General features: G+C 52.1%; 1 protein-coding gene across 1 annotated transcript; it reads left to right on the forward strand.

The window, feature by feature from the left end:
• Positions 1 to 302: 302 nt before the first annotated feature.
• Positions 303 to 20,681, forward strand: LOC119107333 (calcium-dependent secretion activator). Its single transcript, XM_037230762.1, has 10 exons — positions 303 to 453; positions 941 to 1,020; positions 1,899 to 2,050; positions 4,443 to 4,523; positions 5,122 to 5,291; positions 5,900 to 5,992; positions 16,955 to 16,978; positions 18,488 to 18,542; positions 19,898 to 20,019; positions 20,471 to 20,681. The coding sequence occupies exons 1-10, from the start codon at positions 380 to 382 to the stop codon at positions 20,679 to 20,681; spliced, it is 1,062 nt and encodes a 353-aa protein (XP_037086657.1). The 5' UTR covers positions 303 to 379.
• Positions 20,682 to 20,897: the final 216 nt, after the last annotated feature.

A 20,897-nucleotide genomic window follows, 5' to 3' on the forward strand; every position in this document is an offset into this window, starting at 1 on the left:
CGTCATTGACACCTGGGTGAAACTAGAAGAGTCTAGGTCTCAAGAAGGGCGGGACTGTAAACTGCACTGAATGGCATTCAAGATGGCTGTTTCAGTTCAAATCCCTGTACGAATGTGGAGTATTCCCTTTAAGCCCGATGTCGAGTTAAGGTTCCTCCTCATGATTGGAAACGCGTCAAATGGCTGTAGGGAACGGTTCCAACCTGTGAGAGCGCCTCCAAGCGAATAAGCTATGCACTCGCCAGTGACAGCGTGTTTGTGTCCTGGCTTTTGCAGAGCTTTCTGAAGGGAGAGTTTGCAAATTGTGGCGGACGAGGCGTTCCAGAACGCCATCCACAGCTTCACAGAGGCGGTGCTGAGGTCGGAGAGGCTGGCCAGAATGGTGCAGTCCGGCGCCTGCTCGCAACATGATCTCAAGGAGATCTTTAAGAACATGATCGAAAAACGCGTCAGGTGAGTGAGCGTGCCTATTTGCAGTCAGTGCTTCAACTGCTTGGCTTTAAGAGATACACTTTTCTTAAAGATCTCCGCGCGTTCTTTTCGTAACGAAGTTGTTAGAAATGTTCATCAGTGAGTGTTTTCAGCTGAGATCAAATTTCAGCGCGATATGAGCTCGTGAATAAAAAAAATAACGCACAGGCTAGGGCCACGAAAATAATTTGGCTACAATTAATAAAATCCGACAACAATTTGTTTCCATTATCTTTCCCAGAACAAGCTTTAAAAGCATTCTTCAAATTGTCACAATCCTTTCGGCTCCATTGGGATGGTCTCCTCCATCAAAATTTGTAATGTTCTCACGGACCTCGGCGCACCCGGAAGCTGATATGAAACGCAGAACTCGTCGGCGATTGCCGGCCTAGCAAGCACTCCAGGCGCCAGTAATTCCTGGCATCTGTCCGTACATAGCGCTGACTGACCCCCCCCCCCCTCTGCGCAGGTGCCTCCCCGAGATAGATGGCCTGAGCAAGGAGACGGTGCTCACTTCCTGGATGGCCAAGTTCGACTGCATCCTGAAGGGTAAGCGCCTCTGCTCACGTGCCCGTGAGCCGTCCCTGCCCCACGGACACGTGAGCCGCTCTGTCCGTGTCGCTCCCGCTCCACGGACACGTGAGGAGCAGTTCTGCCCAGACATACCAACGTTTGCTGCGGGGATCGTTCAAAATGTCAACCAACACGACTGTATTACCTCCTCAAGCAAGAAGCCCCATATTCAGGATCTAATGCATAAATTCACGTCTTAATTTTTCAAGCCGCAGCTAGGAGGCCTCCATGACCTACCACTCTGATGACAGTTCTCAATCAATGACACCTTCACATTTTAAAGCATAACCTTCTCCAAAGCACCACCGATGCGCTGTCAGAACAGGGTGAAGCATGACCAAGCAGCACATGCTGGACATGGTGATATTTTTTTGTCAAACGCATTAGAAACATCAAATTAAAAAAATAATAATTTGGCCTGGCTGCTCCATACCTCTGAAAGGTCGCATACCAGCAAGCACCGACCGGAGACGGTGGCCGGGACTATGCGTGTGACCCTTGATGTCTTTCCTAGTCACGTGACACCCGTCATGCGAGAGCATCGGGATGTTCAATAACCCGCCGATAAACTGCACTCTAGCGCAGATGGTAGAATCTTACAGGGTTAAGTAAGGTTAAAGTTGTGGAATTGTCTTGTGGACATCGAATTGGCTATCTCAGTTCGACACTCCATACAAGGGTAAAATGCATTGTTTATAACCCCGGTATGAAATGTTCTACACGGCCCAAGACATTGCCCCTTGTTTACGACCCCGGTATGAAATGTTCCACACGGCCCAAGACATTGCCCCTTGTTTACGACCCCGGTATGAAATGAAATGCTGCACGCGGCCCAAGACGTTGCCCCTCGGCAGTACCGGGAGACGACGACCAGCGGAAACCGTCCCGACTTCAAAACAGCGGCAACTCAGAGCTCATCCTCAGCAAGGAGCAGCTGTACGACATCTTCCAGAACATTCTCGGTGTCAAAAAGTTTGAACACCAGCTGCTCTACAACGCGCTGCAGGTTAGCTGGTGACAGGCTGAGCAGTCCTGAGGAACTAACGCTCTCGAGCAGAAGGGTACGCAGTGCGTCCTCGCCTCCCCCACAACCACCACCCAGAACCGCCACATTTTTCGACATCATGCGATGTACATAGACGAATCACAAGTAACCAAATGTTCTTTGCAGTCAAATTTAGCCAACCGACTCGCACCTAAATGTCGACCCAGTTCAAAATCACTCCTCCTCCTCTCCCCCCCCCCCCCCCCCCTTAATGCAGCTTGGTGAACCGATCGCAGCCCGTACCAGCACCAGCCTTAACTGCTCACCGTCAGTACATCACAGGATATACATCCGTACATCACAGGAGCTGTGTGCAGGAAGTCAGACCAGATGTACCGGCTGCGATCGATGGGCCCACCGAATGCACCGCAGGATGTACTGCCGGATGTACCGCCGAATGTACCGCCGGATGTACCGCCGGACGTACCGCCGGATGTACCGCCGGATGTATCGTCGAGCCCAGCCGAGGCATGATGGAACGTGGACGACACACCTGGGCGGCCAAACGAAGTGGAAGGCTTGAGCTATGTGCGAATAGAATCTAACCGGCTATTTGATCTTCGTCCCATATTCGTTCAGTTTTGCTGTCATTTTAGTTCATTCCAGATGAAAGCTGGTGGCATGCCTGGATTGCGTGCTGACGGAGTGCGGATATGTGAGCGTCGCACGGGCCGGATCTGGTCTCATATTCTGGCTGCGTTCGGTTGAATCTAGCCAGAAATTTGAGCAGCACCCTGGCGAAAGCTGGTGAAATTCTGCAGCAGCATCTGGGCTGCATTTGGCTGGTCGCGAGTGCCGCACCCGACTGGGATCCGGTCGGTAATGAAGTGTGGCGGCCGCAGCGTCAACAAGCTGGCAGCGGCCGACAGAACGGCAGCCGGGCCCGGGAGTTGGGGTCAAGGTCATGCTGTTGAGTTAGCACGACGAACAACTTGGAACTGTTAGCTGCTGCATCAAAACACTTATGTGAATTTTCTACCCGCCATAGCTTCTTTGAGAGTCTGCCCTGCCGCTTGAAGCTGGCGGCCTCGATGCCCGCGGCCGTCATCAGTTTCCGTTTGGCCGTGTCAGCAGCCTCCCGGCTGGCGCCGCGCCGCGAGGGGCGGCCCAGCCTCTGAGCCGCCGGGCCCCGGTTAGCGGGCCACATACCGCGCTTCAGCGTTATCCCCTGACCAAGCGCGCCTCGCTGACCTCCTTGAGGCGATCCGCCGTGCTTTGTTGATGCGAGGCGCTTGGAAATTTTCACCGGAACGACTGGGATCTCCTGCGCGGCGAGGATCTTGGCTCATCTCTGCCTTAGTCTGTCACCGCGTTGGCACAGCCTCGCAGAGATAACCGCTGGAGCGATGTGCGGCGACTCGTAACCACCCCATTTGTGGAGAGCTTCTGCGATATTTGGCGTACATTCAATATGACGTTTAAGGTCCACTGTCTCTTTCTCTTTTTCTCCTCTTTCTATTCCTCCTTTCTCTCTTTCCCCTTTCCCTCTTCCTCGTTTCTCTTTTTCTCCTTTCTCTCTTCCTCCTTTCTCTCTTCCTCCTTTCTCTCTTCCTCCTTTTTCTTTGCCTCCTTTCTCTCTTTCTCCTTTCTCTTTTCCTCCCTTCTCTCCCACTCTCTATCTTTCACGCTTTTCTTTCTCTCCTTTTCTTTGCTCCCCTCTACTTCCTCTCCTCTCTTTGTCTTTCCTGTTGTTTTGCTCGTAATTATCTTCGGCCCGCATTGTTGTAAGCTTTTTGAGACGGGATCGAAATTTATTTAAACCTGGTGTCTGATTCTGAACGCGTAGAAGTCAGTCGCTTTCTTAGAACAGGAAATGTCCCATCTATATTTTCCGTGTCAGACTGCGCTCACAAAGCCAAACCCAGTTCAGGCCGGCGCGTGAACCATGTAAAGGCAGCACGCTACTACCGCACTATGTTCTAGGTTTGGCTAGACGCAAATGATGCAAGCCAGAGACATCTGCCAGGCGGTCGTCACTTTGAATGGAAAGCAGCCAGTCGAGGCAGGCTCGCCGTGTAATGAATCGCATTTTGTCGGTGGTCGGCTCCTCGGCGTCACGCGCTGTTCAGCTGGCATTGCGATTTTTCGTTGGGCGTGCCGTACGTTTTATGGAATTGGGACGTGTCACACGTGATATGTGACTAGGGCGAGCCATACACGGTATGTAACCGGGACGTGCCATACGCGGTATGTGACCGGGACGTGCCATACACGGTATGTAACCGGGACGTGCCATACACGGTATGTAACTGGGACGTGCCATACACGGTATGTGACCGGGACGTGCCATACACGATATGTGACCGGGACGTGCCATGCACGGTATGTAACCGGGACGTGGCGCTCTTTTCAGCTGGATTCAGCCGACGAACAAGCGGCCGCTATCCGCCGTGAGCTGGATGGTCGAATGCAGAAGGTCGCCGAGATGGAGCGGGTGCGTCCACGGACCGCCCCCCTTACTGGCCCGCACTGGTCCCGGTCACCCAGGGACCGCTCCCCTTACTGACCCGCACTGGTCCCGGTCACCCAGGGACCGCTCCCCTTACTGACCCGCACTGGTCCCGGTTACGCAGGGACCGCTCCCCTTACTGACTCGCACTGGTCCCGGTCACCCAGGGACCGCTCCCCTTACTGACCCGCACTGGTCCCGGTCACCCAGGGACCGCTTCCCTTACCGACCTGCACTGGTCCCGGTCACTGCCATGTTCGCAAAACTGACATGTTTTAAGATTTATTGCTGATTGGCCACTCATTTTCATCGGAGAAGGGCTCTGCTGTTCTTTGTCTGTTCCTGTGCTGTTTTTCATGAGGGGGCTTATAGTATAGCATCTGCGTGGTAGCAAAGCTATTGAATTCGTTTGCCAAGTGTTATTTGCCGACACCACAAGTCAACGGAGCCGACCGTAATGGAGGAAGCTTGCAGTCCATCATTGGCCTGACGATATCTGAACCAAAAAGCCATCAAGCATGCTCGAAGACCTTTTTAACCGCAGCATTCGCTGAATTTAATGAAATGTACTCGCCTTTCGTAGAATCGACGTCTGATGCCAAAGTTTGTGCTGAAAGAAATGGAATCATTGTACGTAGAAGAGCAGAAGTCGGAAATAAATAAGCTGATGGTCAACTTGGAGTCGTTGCCTGTCTCCAAGGGCTCGACGGACTCCAAATATGGTCTTCAGAAGTTGAAGAAGTACAATCACAGGTGAGACTAGTCCTTGTTTCTCCGGGCTGCTTTTCACTCGCTTCACTTGTTAAGCTGTCGCCACAGCCCATTTCACTTACTCTCAAGGGTTTTTTGTGCTTTTGTTTACTTGCTTTTTCAATGATGTTGCTATTAACTGGGTGGATATGGTGAACTGCGGCAGATAGCCTGGCTATACCTCTGGTTCGCGACCTTTTGCGATCGCAAACAAAGCTTGCCGGTTGTCCCTTCTAGCACCGCGTTCTAACGCTGCACCGAGAGCTCGTGTGGACATGACAATGGTCTTTTATGGCCGTAGGCAGACCGTCCGCCCTTTCTTGACCTCCAAGCATGAAACCCGCCCTTCTGTTCATGACCCCAAGCGCACCAATAAAGCCAGTTGAATACCTCCGCTTGAGACGCCTGACCTTCGAGAGCTGATCAGCGTCGGCTCGCAGACCTGGAACTGTCCAACCCCGTCGCAGGCCGCCTGCAGTGGCGCGCGGCCCCCGGCTGGCGGTCTGGCCCAGCCGGCCCCACCCGGCCCCGCAGCAGCCCCGCCAACCCTTCGGCGCGGTGTAACGGGCAGGCCGGCACGCTGTCAAACCGGCACGGGTGTTTTGTTGCAGCGCCAGCGCCAGGGCCGATTGGAACGGCCAGACCAGTTCATTAGCCGTGGAAAGCTTGTTAGATGATTCCAAAACTGTGAGCTGCTGGTTTAAGTAAGTCGTGTCGGTGCCTGATCTCTAGCTGGTAGGCAGCCTCGGCGCTGCCGCGTTCGCCTGCCGCCGTCTCGTCCGCCGTGTTTGTGGTGCCCCACTCTGTACCCCGTTAGTCAGAGCATGCCAGAGGCACGGTAGACGAGCAGCGGTGTGGAGTGCGCCTCCAGTGCCATTGGTAACCGGCCAGGCTTCGTCCAGTCGCCTCACACGCCCTAGACTAACTGTGCCATCTCCTTTGTAGCACTTCGTGCCCCTTTTAGTTGGCGTTAGGTTGACGTGCTTTTGTATATATATATATATATATATATATATATATATATATATATAGGGGTTTGCTTAAAGTTGTGCATGGTAAGCCAAACGTGTTACTTTATCGTGATAGGTGCTGGTTTTCAACAGTGGATTAGCTACCGAGCACTAAGAAAACAATAGATAATCCGATGCGATGCGAATGTAAATATGACCATTCATAAATGATATGTAACCACAGTTATTTCAACCTCGATGTTACCATAGCAGTGTTGCAGCCGAAAGATAAATGTTACGAACACAGTGCTGAACATTGTCTTACTTCGTCTGTACCTTAACGTCCTCTGCTTTTACCGCCGCGTTTGACCTAAATGGACTGATGTGCCATATATGAGTGTTTTTTGTAGCTTTATCGCTTTCACATGCAAGGAAATGTGAAATGGACACAAAGTTGTTAGGTCTGGGTCTTTCTTAGGACATAGACTGAGGACCTTCCCGAGGACCTTAGCTGCATGCGCATTATCCGCCCTGTTACTAAGCGACGTACATGCATTCACGAAGCTGTGGTTGGCATTAAAACTGCGATAAACTGCGTGTCTTGTCAGTTGAGATATCCAGGAAACAAAATCACAATTAGTTATAAATATTATACATATATATATATATATATATATATATATATATGCATTTGTTCACTTCCCGGATCACGATCTAAAAACATGAAATAATCTGGACCGTGGAAGAACACGTGCCGAGCCACGTGCGTGGGCAGCGGCGGCGAGAGGCCCGCTGTGTGGAGACGCGTGGTGCGTAGGCGTGCGGCGGACGGACTCACAAGTGAGGGACTGGAGCGCACCACCTCCGGCGCGCCGCTGATCGGCTAGGAGACGACGGCCAGCCCAGGCGAGCGTGTTTCAAGCCGGAGCCAAAGTCCGAGCCCTTTGCCAAGCCTGTGCCGAAGCCGAAGCCGGAGCCGGTCGCGAGACGCTCGACAGCTTATCGTCACGTCAGGTGACCAAGTTGTGTAACTGTTGCCAGGCCGGACAGCGAACGGCAGAAAATATCCGACCATGTGGCGAGCCGCAGTGCGGTCCTGACATCGAGTTTGATGGCCCTCTGTTCGCTGCTCGGGGCGCGTCAAGACCACCCGAAGCAAAACGGCTCTGGAGGACGTAGGAAAAGAGGGACCCTGCACGAAATTTGTGCAAGGGACTGTGTTGAACTTTGGATGAACCCGGACATGCCGGATGTGCGCTTTTGAGCAAAATTGAATATGCATCCATGTATTTTGCATTTTGCGTCGCGTGGCGCATCGTGCAGAAAAGGTGGCAATCCTCAGGTGGAAGAAGAAAATACCACAGAACACAATTTAGTACGAAGAAAGACCCACGTATGTTAGGATATGAACAAATTGAAAGCAAAAGGTTGCGCGGAATCAAGATAAGTAACATTTTAAAAGATCACAGGAAGCAACATTCACGTAAAATACCTGAGATAAAACACCGCTTGGGATCAAGCTTGCCAGGAGAAAGGCGGTCAGGCATAATCAGTTATGGCAAAGGGTAGTCATCTGCCAAAAACATAACTCAAGAATTGTGTAAGAGATTAAGACCGGAAATTATAAGTGTCTTAACGATGTGACAGAAATCGATATCGCAACATAGTCCAAGGTAAAGAGAAATGGAGATAGAAAGCATAACCGCACACACGAACCAAGAGAGATGCAAGTCTCTCAGAAAAGGAACGACAGCCCCCCCCCCCCCCCATTCAACTTTGCACCCAGTAGCCGAAATGTGAGGATGTCTTCTGCACTAATTTCAAACTGCGAAGGATATGCCGCAGATATTAAACTACGGGTCTTCAGTGGGTCATTACCCGAAAGACCCCATGTCCGGTCTTACGGTTATGTCCGTTTTGCAGCAACTGCCAAGTTTGTGGGAAGAAATTAGCATTAAAAGCCTACGCGCATTCCTAGAACATCTGGTAAAGTTCTGCCACTTGGCAAACATCTCGGGAGCGGAGTTGTTCCACAGCGAATGTTTGGATAAAGCTGCATTTCACACCAGCGTTCCGACCAGGCGCTCGTTTAACACGCGGTCGGATAAGCGGAGGTCGAGCTGACCTCCCCCGAATATTTTTCCGGAATTGTTTCTGAACGGCGCGGCGCAGCCGCGCCAAATTTTGCATAGCTGTAGACAATTGAATAGCTGATCGTTTGGTGAAAATAATTTAGATACAACTTGTAAGGTCACTGACCTATGGTACGTCAAAGTCACGCCATAGTTTCAGCGAAGCCAATTTCTAGGGAATCGTTCAATCTGATGCAACAACGGAGTGTTAGACAAAGCCATTATCTCTGAAATGATTTCTTAGACAACAAAACAACTGAATGAGTAAATTGCATTGACCTAAGGTCAGGAATGAAGGTCAGACCAAGGTCAAAACCAACCTGTTTTATTGCTCTAGGGCTTTCTGTATGAGATAGTTTCTGGTACTCATTTCGAATTTATTGCAAGCAGGAACCGCATTCTAGATCTTCCATGGACTTCTTGACGATCAGAATAGGTCATTGACCTTGAACGACCCGGGTCAACACTTGGTTTTTAGGAGCACACTGCCTAGCGTTGTCTTTGTCGCTTATTCAAATGCAAAACTCATAGCAGTCTTGTATTATTTTATCACCATGACCTTCAAAAGGTCAAACAAGGTCGCTTTTCTTGAATGAGCATGCGACCTTTTGCTTAGAAACCGGTATCTATGTTCTGGGGGCCTTTTGGAGACCAACCAGGAATTTGATCCTGTTTGACCTTATTTGAGCCGAAGGTCATGACCTAGGAATCTCAAACTTTGACCTAAGTGAGTTTACGTACAGGTCAACATACCCTGTGAATTTGGTGCCTCTAGTTTTCATAGTTCTTGAGATCTCAGGGGGGTCAAATTGACCCCCAGCCGAGCGAAGGGTATCCCAGCCGGCCACCCGGGAGCGTGTTAAGGCGTTCACCTCGCGGCGGAAGTGGAGGCGCCGCCATCCGTCGGTCCGGCGTCAGCTCCACGTTGTGGCCGCCAGCGGGGTCGTACCAAGCAGCGAAATGGACCATATGACCTTAACGTCATATGATTCGTACCCTGCATGACCGTTTGTCATGCGACCTTCATCCCTCACGGCCTTTTTATTGCTACCTTCATGCCGAACGATTTCGGGTCTGCACAATCTTTTAATGCACGCATGCGCGGAGCTTCACAACATAAGTTCGGGGTGAGGAGGGGGTATGGGGATACTGAGTGGTGAAAGGTCGCAAAACCAACCCCGCATAGCACCATCAAATGGGTTTTCTTCCAGGATAGTCTACTTTCTTCTCAAGTGTGGGCCGTAACCCCTAAAACCAAACAGAAAGCTGCGCACCTGGCTGTTGGCCTATTTATACAATATCTACTTTCCATAACTTTTGATGCCAGGAAATAGAGCTGTCCGTTACAGTAAAAACAATCACTACAGGGGTTTGGCTGGTATGTCTTTGAGTGTGACAGGGAAGTATCAGGAAGATGCAGTTCCATACAAGATACAACACCTGCACCAAGTACGTTGTACTTTATTTGGTTTGCCGACTGCAGGAAGGTTGTCCCCCTTCTGCGAGTCCATATGGGCAGGTGCACCTGAAGCGTGACTGAAGAGCAGAGAGGACCCCGCCCTTTCACGATGTCACGATGCCCCGTTTTCAGTCAGGACATTATGCATGGATTGCTTAAATATCGGATGCCCCATGTCATAAGCGTTATAACAGGGGTCAGGGGGTCGTGGCCCCGCGCTTTTTGAGGAGTCTTATCCTATGGCGATGCATGCAAAGAATCAACTTCAAAATTAGTATTGCTCCCCCTCTCCCCATCTCACATTCGGAGACGCTGATAGCTGAGGCCGCGCTTAAACTCCACAGATCTCTCAGGACGCTTATATGTGCCCGTAATGGAGACGCGCTCAGAAGCAAGCTCCTCTCCATGTTCAGCAGGTAGATGCGTATATATCACATTGGACATGAGTAGCCTTGACAGCTATGGGGAATCACCGCGAAGGCCAAGGGTGTCCATATGTGTGCTAGGGGATTGGGTGGTCCCCATTCGTCTCCGATTTCAACACTAGGCCCATGGTGTTATATGGAAGGGAACATGTCGAAAATTGCTGTTTGAGTCCTTCCAATCGTTTTTACAAAGGGTTTTCTACTGAAAGAAGTTAGAAAGCTGCTCACGCGTGGGATGATGAGATTTGAAAACACGCATTCAGCGTACTGTCACACGCGATTGCTGTTGTCATGCCTTTCATCTTGAGAATTCATCCGTAACATGATCATTTGCGCCGTACAGACACTGAACCTCGGCTCACGGTCGGAAGAACTGGTGACGCGATTCGCGGCCGCTCACGATGTTATAAGCACAGTTCGAAACGGCGAGTATCGGTATTATATCCAACGGTGTTTAACTGGTGCTTCCTGGTATTTTAACATGCGCTCGGGGGGGGGGGGGGCGTCAATTTCACCATCGCAAATATTTTTTCGGGAATGATTTCCGAACAGCGCGGCGTAGCCGCACTAAATTTTGCGTAGCTGTAGGCTATTAATTAGCAAAGCGTTTGGTGCAAATATCTCGATATACCTTCATAGGGAACAGACCTAGAACAGGTCAAAATCAGGCCATGGATTCAGCGAAGACAATGTCAAGGCAATCGCTCAATCTGATGCAACAACGGAGTATTGGACGAAGCCATAAATTTATGTAACAGTTTCATAGGCAACGCGACAACTGAATTATCAAATTTAATTGTCCTAGGGTCAGGTGTGAAAGTCAGACCAAGGTCAAAACCAACCGGCCTTATCACTCTAGAGCTTGCTGGACAGGGTAGTATCTGGTGTTTCATTTTGAATTTATTAATAACAGGAACCACATTACGCACCTTCTATGGACTTCTTCAGATCAGAATAGGTCACGGGCCTAAAATGACCCAGGTCATTTTGCTGTGAGTAACATATTGCCCAGCCTGGTCGTTGACGCTTATTCAAACGCAAAATATTAAAGCAGTTTTACATGATTTTGGTCAGATGACCTTCGAAAGGTCACACACGGTCACTGACCTTAATTGAGCAGCAGTAACCTTTTGGATAGAACAGGTGTTTAGATTCACGGTGTTTGCATGAGAAGGTTTGGTGGTACTTTCAACACCAATTTGGAGTTTGACTTTGTTTGACATTATTTGACGTGAAGGTCATAACTAAGGAATCTCAAAAATGGACAAAGGTGAGTTCACATACAGGACATTACACCTTGATAATTTCGTGTTGCTAGCTCCCTTAGTTTCTGAAATCTTGGGTGGGCCAAATCGACCCCCACCCAAGCGAAATGCATTCAAACGGCTACCCGGCAGCGTGTTTAAGGTGATAACTGTCAGCACAAGAACTCTTGGCTTTTAAAACCGAAAAACCAGGCACTCACGGCCTTTTGATTTATTTCGAGGTTATTAATGAGCCTGTCGAAAAAACTTCTGGATCCTTGCGCCATGCCGTAAGGCGATGGATGTGGGTGAGGGAGGGCAGACATGATTGTGAAAATATAAAGGTTTTGATTTTAATGCGTTGAACGGGTTACTGAACGGTCTGAAAGTCTCACTGATAATGGGGCGGGACAGCGATTACGACGCCGCGTTCTCAATTAAGATACATAAGTCTACCCACGTCACAAACGTTTTTGCCCGGCGAAATTCCTTACTTCATTACCAACTCGACTTGCGCGCCCTCGCAAACCCAGTTTTAGTGACGCCAAGCTCGGCTTCTTCACGGCTCCTCGGCTGAATGAGATAGGTTCGGAGAACGTCCGGCCTCGAGGCGTTCCAAGAGTTTGTTGCAAAGCGAAAATGTCGTAGTCCGACGCAAAGTCACGTTCATGGAATAGAGTTCGCTTTAACTAGATTGTGGGCCGACGCTTCTGAAAAATGCGCTTTAACTATGCAGACAGCATGGCTTGCTGAAGCTTTCTTAAATGCAACGAGACGGGTTTCCTTTTTATAAACAACGAAAGGAAATAAAGCTTCACTATTTTGATTTTGTTTGTAACGGTCTGAAGGTAAAGGCCCAGCTATTGGGTTTGCGTCGATGTTTGTTTATCGTGTAAGCAGACGGATACAGGATTCATGCAATATGCTGTATTGTTTCCAACACACGTGTGATGTGGTGCCCACGTACACATAAGCAGTACGCCGTGCATGGTACACGTACACGACAGTACGCACATATACGAAGACATAAGAGGTAAATGCGTCAGTCATTGCACGAGCATGCCTAAAAGACGTTGGACGAACACAAAAGCTTTCCATATTTTTCTCAGAACAGATCGAAGCATGCATGAAAACGGTGTTTTACCTCATTTAGCGCAGAATTTTGGAAATGTCCTGTATATTGTAATCATTTGAAGGCCATGTAACGTTGAAGTTAAAAGAAATCTGAAAATACCGACCTCCCGTGACAAATATGCAATTAAGTGTAATGGAAATGCATATGGTAAATAGGAAATAGTCGCGTGAGGTGGAGCATTCCGATATGAAAGCCAATACTTTGGGCGATGTATTGTACGGTGGAGCAAAGGGAAATAATCACTTGAGCAAGGGAAGTATTAAAAGCAAGAACGAAAAATGCCCGCGCCTGCCATGCAAATGCTGCACGTGCCTGCCATAAATAATTGTTGCAGGTATTAACTTTTTAAGTGGGCATTTGTTTAACTGGAACGCTTCTGGTGTTTGAGGAGCTGAGTCTGTTATTAATTCGCATATTAATCAGCACCATAAGGTCAAGTGTTTGGTTTCATCAAATTCGGTACAGCTCCATCTTTCTCGTATCACTTCCGCGTAATCCTCCCCCCCCCCCCCCTCTCCCGGTTAACGTGATGAGCGGGCCACTGGGACGGTTTTATCTGAGAAACCGCAAATTCGGACTGTTGTTTTATGAACAAGTTTTCAGGCCTACCAGTAGTCTATTGCAAAATATGACATTGAACCAAATTACGTAGCCCTTCCAGGCAGACGTTAGAATGCTGGTCCAACGAATATAACAAAGTGGCAAACAATACCTCGGGAAAAAGGTACCGAATGAAGTGCCTTCCCACTAGAATTATGTCAAAATCTTGATCAAGCGTGTTATCGAGTCTTTGATCGGCATGTAAGGTGAGTGCGTGTCAAAGTAGCATACAAAATACCAACCTTCCAAAATTCCTTATTTGCTGCACAGGTGAGCGCAGGCAAAATCGACTCAGGATGGCTTAAAACTCCTGATCTCTCGATGACGTATCTTTCGTGTTTTGCACGCGATAGATACAGCCTTCAGGGATGCATGAAGCGCTCTTCATAAAAATCCACTGCTGCATCATGTATCAAGAGGACAGCATTTCTGACGCACCATGACCTAATGTGAGAGCTTGGTGACCTGGATTAACCTATCCTGACCTCATGTAAAATATATAAAGTCACTGCCGCGACGAGAAAACCATCACAAGTTTTAGTATGCCAGGCATATCGCTCCAACGTCCGTACCTGCGATTGCGCTAACAGCGTTATCCTGACGTGTCCTGGGATCAGCTGGTCGACTAACTTTTGACTCAAAGCACACCATTGGGGAATGTGACGTGCACAATGTAATGCTCCAGGAATATTAATAGGAAAAAAGAATGTTTCCATAGCCTCTCAGTCGGATCCCGACTCCCGAGTACCCCGACTGTGAGTGGCCGCCGAACCGCCACCGCGCCGCCGGCTCCCGCAGTGTCTCAGAGCGATCCCGAGTCAGAACGGCTGCTGAGCCGACGTCCCGCAGTGTCTCAGACCGGTCCCGACTCAGAGCGGCCGCTGAGCCGCCGCTGAACCGCCGCCCCGCAGTGCCTCAGAGACGTCCCGACTCAGAGCGGCCGCTGAGCCGCCGCTGAACCGCCGCCCCGCAGTGCCTCAGAGACGTCCCGACTCAGAGTGGCTACTGAGCCGCCGCTGAACCGCCGCCCCGCAGTGTCTCAGAGACGTCCCGACTCAGAGTGGCTACTGAGCCGCCGCTGAACCGCCGCCCCCGCAGTGTCTCAGAGACGTCCCGACTCAGAGCGACCCCGACTCCGAGGGGCTGCTGAGCCGCCGCCCCGCAGTGCCTCAGAGAGGTGCCGACTCAGAGCGGCCGCTGAGCCGCCGCTGAGCCGCCGCTCAGCAGTGCCTCAGAGAGGTGCCGACTCAGAGCGGCCGCTGAGCCGCCGCCCCGCAGTGCCTCAGAGAGGTGCCGACTCGGAGCGGCCGCTGAGCCGCCGCTGAGCCGCCGCTCAGCAGTGCCTCAGAGAGGCGCCGACTCGGAGCGGCCACTGAGCCGCCGCCGCGCCGCTGGTCCACAGAGTGTGCACGGCGCGGAGGAAGGCCACTCGCCACGTGCGTCGCGGCGTGTTCGCCTGCCTGCTGCAGTGCTGCGGGCCCGCGCCACGCGGGCCTCCACTGGCTGCTGCCTCTTTTCCAGCGACTGTGCCCCTGCTGGCGACTGCTGTGCGGCTCCACGTAGTTATCTATCCGGGCCGGGGCTGCATGGCGGCGCCACGTTCTTTCTCTATCTCTCTATCTATCTATCTCTCTCCATCTCTGTTCCCCCTCTCTCTCTCCCTCTCTCTCTCTTTCTCTCTGCAGCATGCTGTGTTGGGCCAACGGGCGAGGGGGTGACGCCGGCTGACGGGCGGCCGCACACGGGGACAGGCGGCTGGGCGGCCGCACACGGGGACAGGCGGCTGGGCGGCCGCACACGGGCGCACGGCCCGCAGCCGCACCGGCTGCATGCCGGGGTAGGCGCGTGGACGGGGTGGAACCGTGCCGTGCTGGACGAGGTAGAGTGCATCGGGCCTGTGGAAACTGTGTTTGCTGGTACGGGTTTGGGCGTGGAAGTTCTGCTGTGAAAGATGTGCATATAACTATGTGCCGAACAACTGAACGTGTGTAGAGCAATTAAGAGCAGTAAGAGGCATACAGGAGGTATGCATGAACTAGCTATTCGTATTTCAGGTTATGTCCACACTACCTCTTTCATGCTTAAGAGTTGAACTTGGTCACTTAGCTGGTCTTGTTTTGAGTCTGTGTGGTCGCAAGCCAGACACAATGACTTACTTAGTCGCTCTTGTCCGTTGGCACCTCGCGTCTACAGCGAAAGCCATCTCGTATCCGTCGCCACAATTAAGGCATATTTGCACGGTCGCGGCATCCATCAGACGCTGCCTCGATCGTTAGATCTTACTGACCTGAGCTCATATCCCGCCCGTCAGCTGTCGTGCAGGAGTGCGAAGGTTGCCACGTCAAACAGCGTCTTGAACGCCAAAAAGACTTCTGCACAGCCTACCTGATAATGAAGCGAGCGTAGCACAAAACAAACAGGTGGATGACAAGGGCCGAGATGAACGCCGTTTTGGGGAGGAGGCAGTGAGGCCTATAACAACCACCTGGCACGCAAAAAGAAGGGTCCGATAGCATGTGACCTGCGTCTGAACTGATGACACGCGGATAACCTTTGGCCCCGGCCGCGTCACTACGCCTTTACCCTGCGAGCTGAATTTTAAGCAGGCAACAGTGATGCCTGCATCTCATTTAATCATTAGATGCATTCTGCGCGCTTTCCAGCTACCAAGTTGCAAAGAATGCTCTTAGTAAACATTTATTTCTTGTCGCTTAGTACAGCATTCTTCTAAACCCAGAATTTGTTCTCAGATTTCTCCAATATGGCTACCGATAATGCATATCTGTCATTGTTGTTTTGCTGTCACAAAAAGTTACTCGGCTTCCAAAGCCGTAAATTGCCTCAGCCAAAATTAACGAGTTGCCCTGCGCTGCACCAAAAGGCCGCCGATGCTGCCGGCCAGAGTTTGTGACCTATGACCTCGTCTGGTAAAAAACAGCGGCATTAAGCCGGAATAAGGGCGCAACGGTTTGTCCATTCTTTCCACATTCGATGCAATGTGCAATCACATTGTCATGGCGAACGCCACTTGCAAACATCGCCGGAGTCCCGGCCATTGCAGGCAAAGCGGTTTGAACATTATTTGTTGCCGTTACCCCCGTCCTTTCTCGAAGCTTCCGCTGATAAACACTGAACATGCGTCATGAGTCTCATTTTTGGCAACGACGGTCGCGCTCTGCGATTACTGATGTGGGAGTAAAAGATTCTGATACATTCGTCCATTTACTTTAAGCTCCGGTCTCCGTCACCCAGTATTGCCGCGAAAAGCTCTCTTAACTCAGGCTTCAAAACATGGATTAGGCGATGGCTGGCAAAACATCCCAAACGGTTGTCACGAACTTTTGAAAAGAACATTCGCGGTGCCCTTAAATGACATTGATTTGCTTATAACCGGTTTTCAACATCTGGCATGACGTGTGTGGAAACCTTAGGCGATATTTTTCATCACGCATATGTCTCAGATTTGACCAACTCAAGGAGAAATATCCTTTCAATTCCATTACGCTGTGGTAAAAACATCATAGCGACGTCGTTTTAGCTTGAATGATCATTCGAGATGCATCCCAGGCACATGGCGTCGTTCTGGATGGGGGCTGATATGGTTCGACACACGGGACATTGCTAGTGATGCGAATGCTGGTGGGGCGCGCAGCCACCGCGTGCGTCCCGCCCCCTGAGACAGCCTCCGAGCGCCACACTGACTCCGTGTCTGTGTCCCCAGCCGGCGACGTAGCTCTGTGCTAAGGGCAGGTATTCCCGGGCGACCGGGCGCCGTAGACGCGTTGCTCTGTCCCGTCGATCGCGCCGCCCGCTCAGAGCGGGTCCCCGGCGCCGCCCCGTCACCGCGCTAGTCCCGCACGCGTCGCACTCGCCACCCACGCCGCCCGTCACTGGGCGCCAGTCCCCGCACGCGCGCCTGCCACGCCGGGCGCCAGTCGCCGCACGCGCGGCTGGCGCGATGGGCGCGGAGTCCCCGCACGCGTGCCTGCCACGCCGGTCGCCAGTCCCCGCACGCGCGCCTGCCGCGCTGGGCGCCCAGGCCCCCGCACGCCCGCCTGCCGCCGGTGTCGCAGCGCGCCGCGTCGGCGAGCGCCCACGCTCGCCGCGTGTCGGCGCTGGCCTTATCGGCGTCGGCGGCCCGTCACTAGCCGACCCGCCGCGTCGATGGCCGTCCATCCATTGATCGCGGGTAGCCGGAGGCGGCGGCCGGGCCGGCGTGTACCCCGGCCCGACAGGCCGACCGGCCGTCGGTCGGCTGGCGCGCTGCATGCTGCATGCGCTACGGCAACGCGCGTCGCCGTGCGCCTGCCGGAGGGCGACGGCGTGCACGTCGGTAGCGGGAGGGCGGGGAGTTGGAGGACCGCAGCATGCAGCTGGTCTTGCTGGCCGCTTGTCGCTGTGTAGACGTCAACCTAGCGAAGAGGGGAAGGGCTGCGCTGGCTGTGCACTGCGCGTTGTCGATAGGGCGGCGACTGTCGGTCTTGATGTTCCAAAGAGACGAAATATGTTATGCTGCATGCTTCGGAGGCGCCCGGCTAAATGGAATGAGATGCGATAGGCTGACTTCAAAGAGCGTGCCGATTGTTGGTGTTCTCTGAAAAGGCTATGTAACATGCATCCCATGATCCGCACTCTGAAGTCTGAACCCATCGCGCGTTGACGCATGAGACGCTATAGGTGAATGACTGGCCAAATGCGACAAGCAAGGCCACACGTACTGCCCGTCCGCTGGTAGCCTCGAATGCACGACAACCTGGCAACTGTTTGTTGAAAGCTTTTGGCTTATGCCCCACCGCCCACATAGAACACGTTTTCTTACATGGAGGTGATCGGTGGTGTTTTGTTTGTGCATCGTATGGCTGCATGCCGATGAACGGTCAACAAGAATTTCATAGTGTGCTTGTATCAAAGTTTTATAGCTCAGGACGTTTGGAATAGCCGCGTGCTGCTATCATTTATAATTAACTAGCCTCGGGGATTCCTCTGAGCATACGGACAGGGCAGTCGCTTAGTGGCCTGACGCGAAGTTCTGTAGCTTGAGCAGCTTCGGTGAAACAGACACGCGGCTGTCAGCTAGTCCTGTTATGCTGGCGGGTCAGGCCGCTGCGACGGACCGTGTAGTGGCCAGCACCCAAGGCTGAGCAGCTGAGCGGAGTCATGTGCATGTGCTGACCTGAGGTCATCACCAGAGGGCAATTCTGACGTTTCACCTCCGTGGCCTGAGTAATGACCTCCGGTTGGCCTGACTCGGCAGGTCACAGGCTTCCATTTCTAGGGCTGAAGGTGACAGTCTGGACGCCGACACAAACGCTCTCCAAGATGGACGTGGTGCTGTCGTTCTCGCTCGAGGTAGGTGGCCACTGGGGGGAGTGCCAGGCTGCTCCTTCCGTCGGAGAACATTCTGACCCCCCTCCCCACTGCTCGAGTACGTTCGGCTGGTCAGCTTCTCGTCGGTGGTGCGCTTAAATTGCGTTGCTGACCCTTGAAATCTCGACGCCTCTCGCCGCTCATTTTCATGTCTCGGCTTTTGTGACTAGTTTGAGATGCCGCATCCACCGACCATCACCTCTGAGATACCACATCCATCGGTCATCACCTCTCTGAGACACCACATCCATCGGTCATTACCTCTGAGATATCACATCCACCGGCCATCACCTCTCTGAGATACCACATTCATCGGCCATCACTTCTCTGAGATACCACATCCATCAGCCATCACCTCTCTGAGGTACCACATCCATCGGCTATCACCTCTCTGAGGTACCACATCCATCGGCCATCACCTCTCTGAGATACCACATCCATCGGCCATCACCTCTCTGAGATACCACAATCCATCGGTCATCACCTCTCTGAGATGCCGCATCCACCGACCATCACCTCTGAGATACCACATTCATCGGTCATTACCTCTGAGATATCACATCCATCGGCCATCACCTCTCTGAGATACCACATTCATCGGCCATCACCTCTCGAGATACCACATTCATCAGCCATCACCTCTCTGAGATACCACATCCATCGGCCATCACCTCTCTGAGATACCACATCCATCGTTCATCACCTCTCTGAGATACCACATTCATCGGCCATCACCTCTCGAGATACCACATTCATCGGCCATCACCTCTTGAGATACCGCATTCATCAGCCATCACCTCTCTGAGATACCGCATCCATCGGCCATCACCTTTGAAATACCACGACCATTGACCATCGCCGACTGGCGTTCTATAACATCGCTCGCAGTATTTTTCTGAGCGTTATTGTTAACTGCGTGTATTTTGTTATTGCACGTCATTCCCAAAAATGTTGAGGCTAGTAAAAAAAAATAGCCACATTTCTTGTTACGACGCCTTGCTTCCTTTTATAATGCCAGAGTATTAGCAACACATATTTGCAGAAGCGTGGGAAAATGAAATACATATATGTCGCTGTGATATGACTTTCACAGATATGGCACGTACAGCCATAAGACGCCTCAGTTCGTTATTCGGTTGTGGCCGTGATGTGAACTGGCATTGGCGTGTGATGACAGTAGTTAACAGCTGCTGCATATTGCAAGGCCTTAAGTCGACACGCCAGTCCTTAAATACGTGATGCGTGGCGACGAGGCACGGCAGCTGACGCTGGAGGCCCGTCCCGCGCCCACCGACAGGTGGTGGTCATGGAAGTACGAGGCCTCAAGTCGCTGGCGCCCAGCAAGATTGTCTACTGCACGATGGAGGTGGAGGGAGGCGAAAAGCTGCAGACGGACCAGGCCGAGGCCTCCAAACCCATGTCAGTGGCCGGTGCGGAGACAGGAGCGGTTCGGTTACGTCATGGGGCACAGCTGGCCTCCGCCACAGGAACAGGGGCGACTTTATCAGCTTTGAGACCAACCGAGTTTTGTCAACTGGATGGAGGATGGTGATGTCGGGCTGCCCTGGCATGACTTGAGTATGTAGCTGGTGAAGAGCTTTCTTCCCGCACCCTCAGTTGTGTCGTAACGTCGTACGGTGCGAGTGCCCTTATTGGAGCCTAATTACGATGGTGATTGCTCACTTTCACCATACGCATACCAGACCAATTATTTTTCGCAGCCTCTTGCCAATGTTTTGCCACAACCGACGTCGCACCAGTCACTCCATCAACCAGCGATATAGCAGGGAAAAAGCGGGGGGGGGGGGGAAGCTGTGCTTCCGGTGGCGGTACCAGTGCTGACCTTCCCCGCACCCTCCGCTGCCACCAGGTGGGACACCCAAGGCGACTTCACCACCACCCACCCGCTGCCGGCCGTCAAGGTCAAGCTGTACACAGAGGCGGCCGGCATGCTCTCCCTCGACGACAAGGAGCTGGGCAAGGTGGTGCTCCATCCCACGCCCTTCACCTCCAAGGTACTGCCGCGGCAGTCTGTCGGCTGCAGAAGTGCTGGGGGTGATGTGCTGCTGACGGCGACATGACACCCAGTAGTGTATATGCTGTCTAGTATCTATCGGCTGGGTGCATTCGGATACCTGGTAATAACCTTGTAGTGCACCGTGAACACACACTGTCCAGGACGCCTCACCTCGGGGACGTTCCGCGTTGATCGGTACACTACCTCGACGCCGATGTTTCACGTAGCATGCCCTTGAGACGCGCGGAACATCTTGATTTTTGAGCGCAGCTTTGCCATC

Source organism: Pollicipes pollicipes, unplaced genomic scaffold, assembly GCF_011947565.3.
Source record: "Pollicipes pollicipes isolate AB1234 unplaced genomic scaffold, Ppol_2.1 Scaffold_6686;HRSCAF=7923_pilon_pilon_pilon, whole genome shotgun sequence".
Taxonomy (NCBI): Eukaryota; Metazoa; Arthropoda; class Thecostraca; order Pollicipedomorpha; family Pollicipedidae; genus Pollicipes; species Pollicipes pollicipes.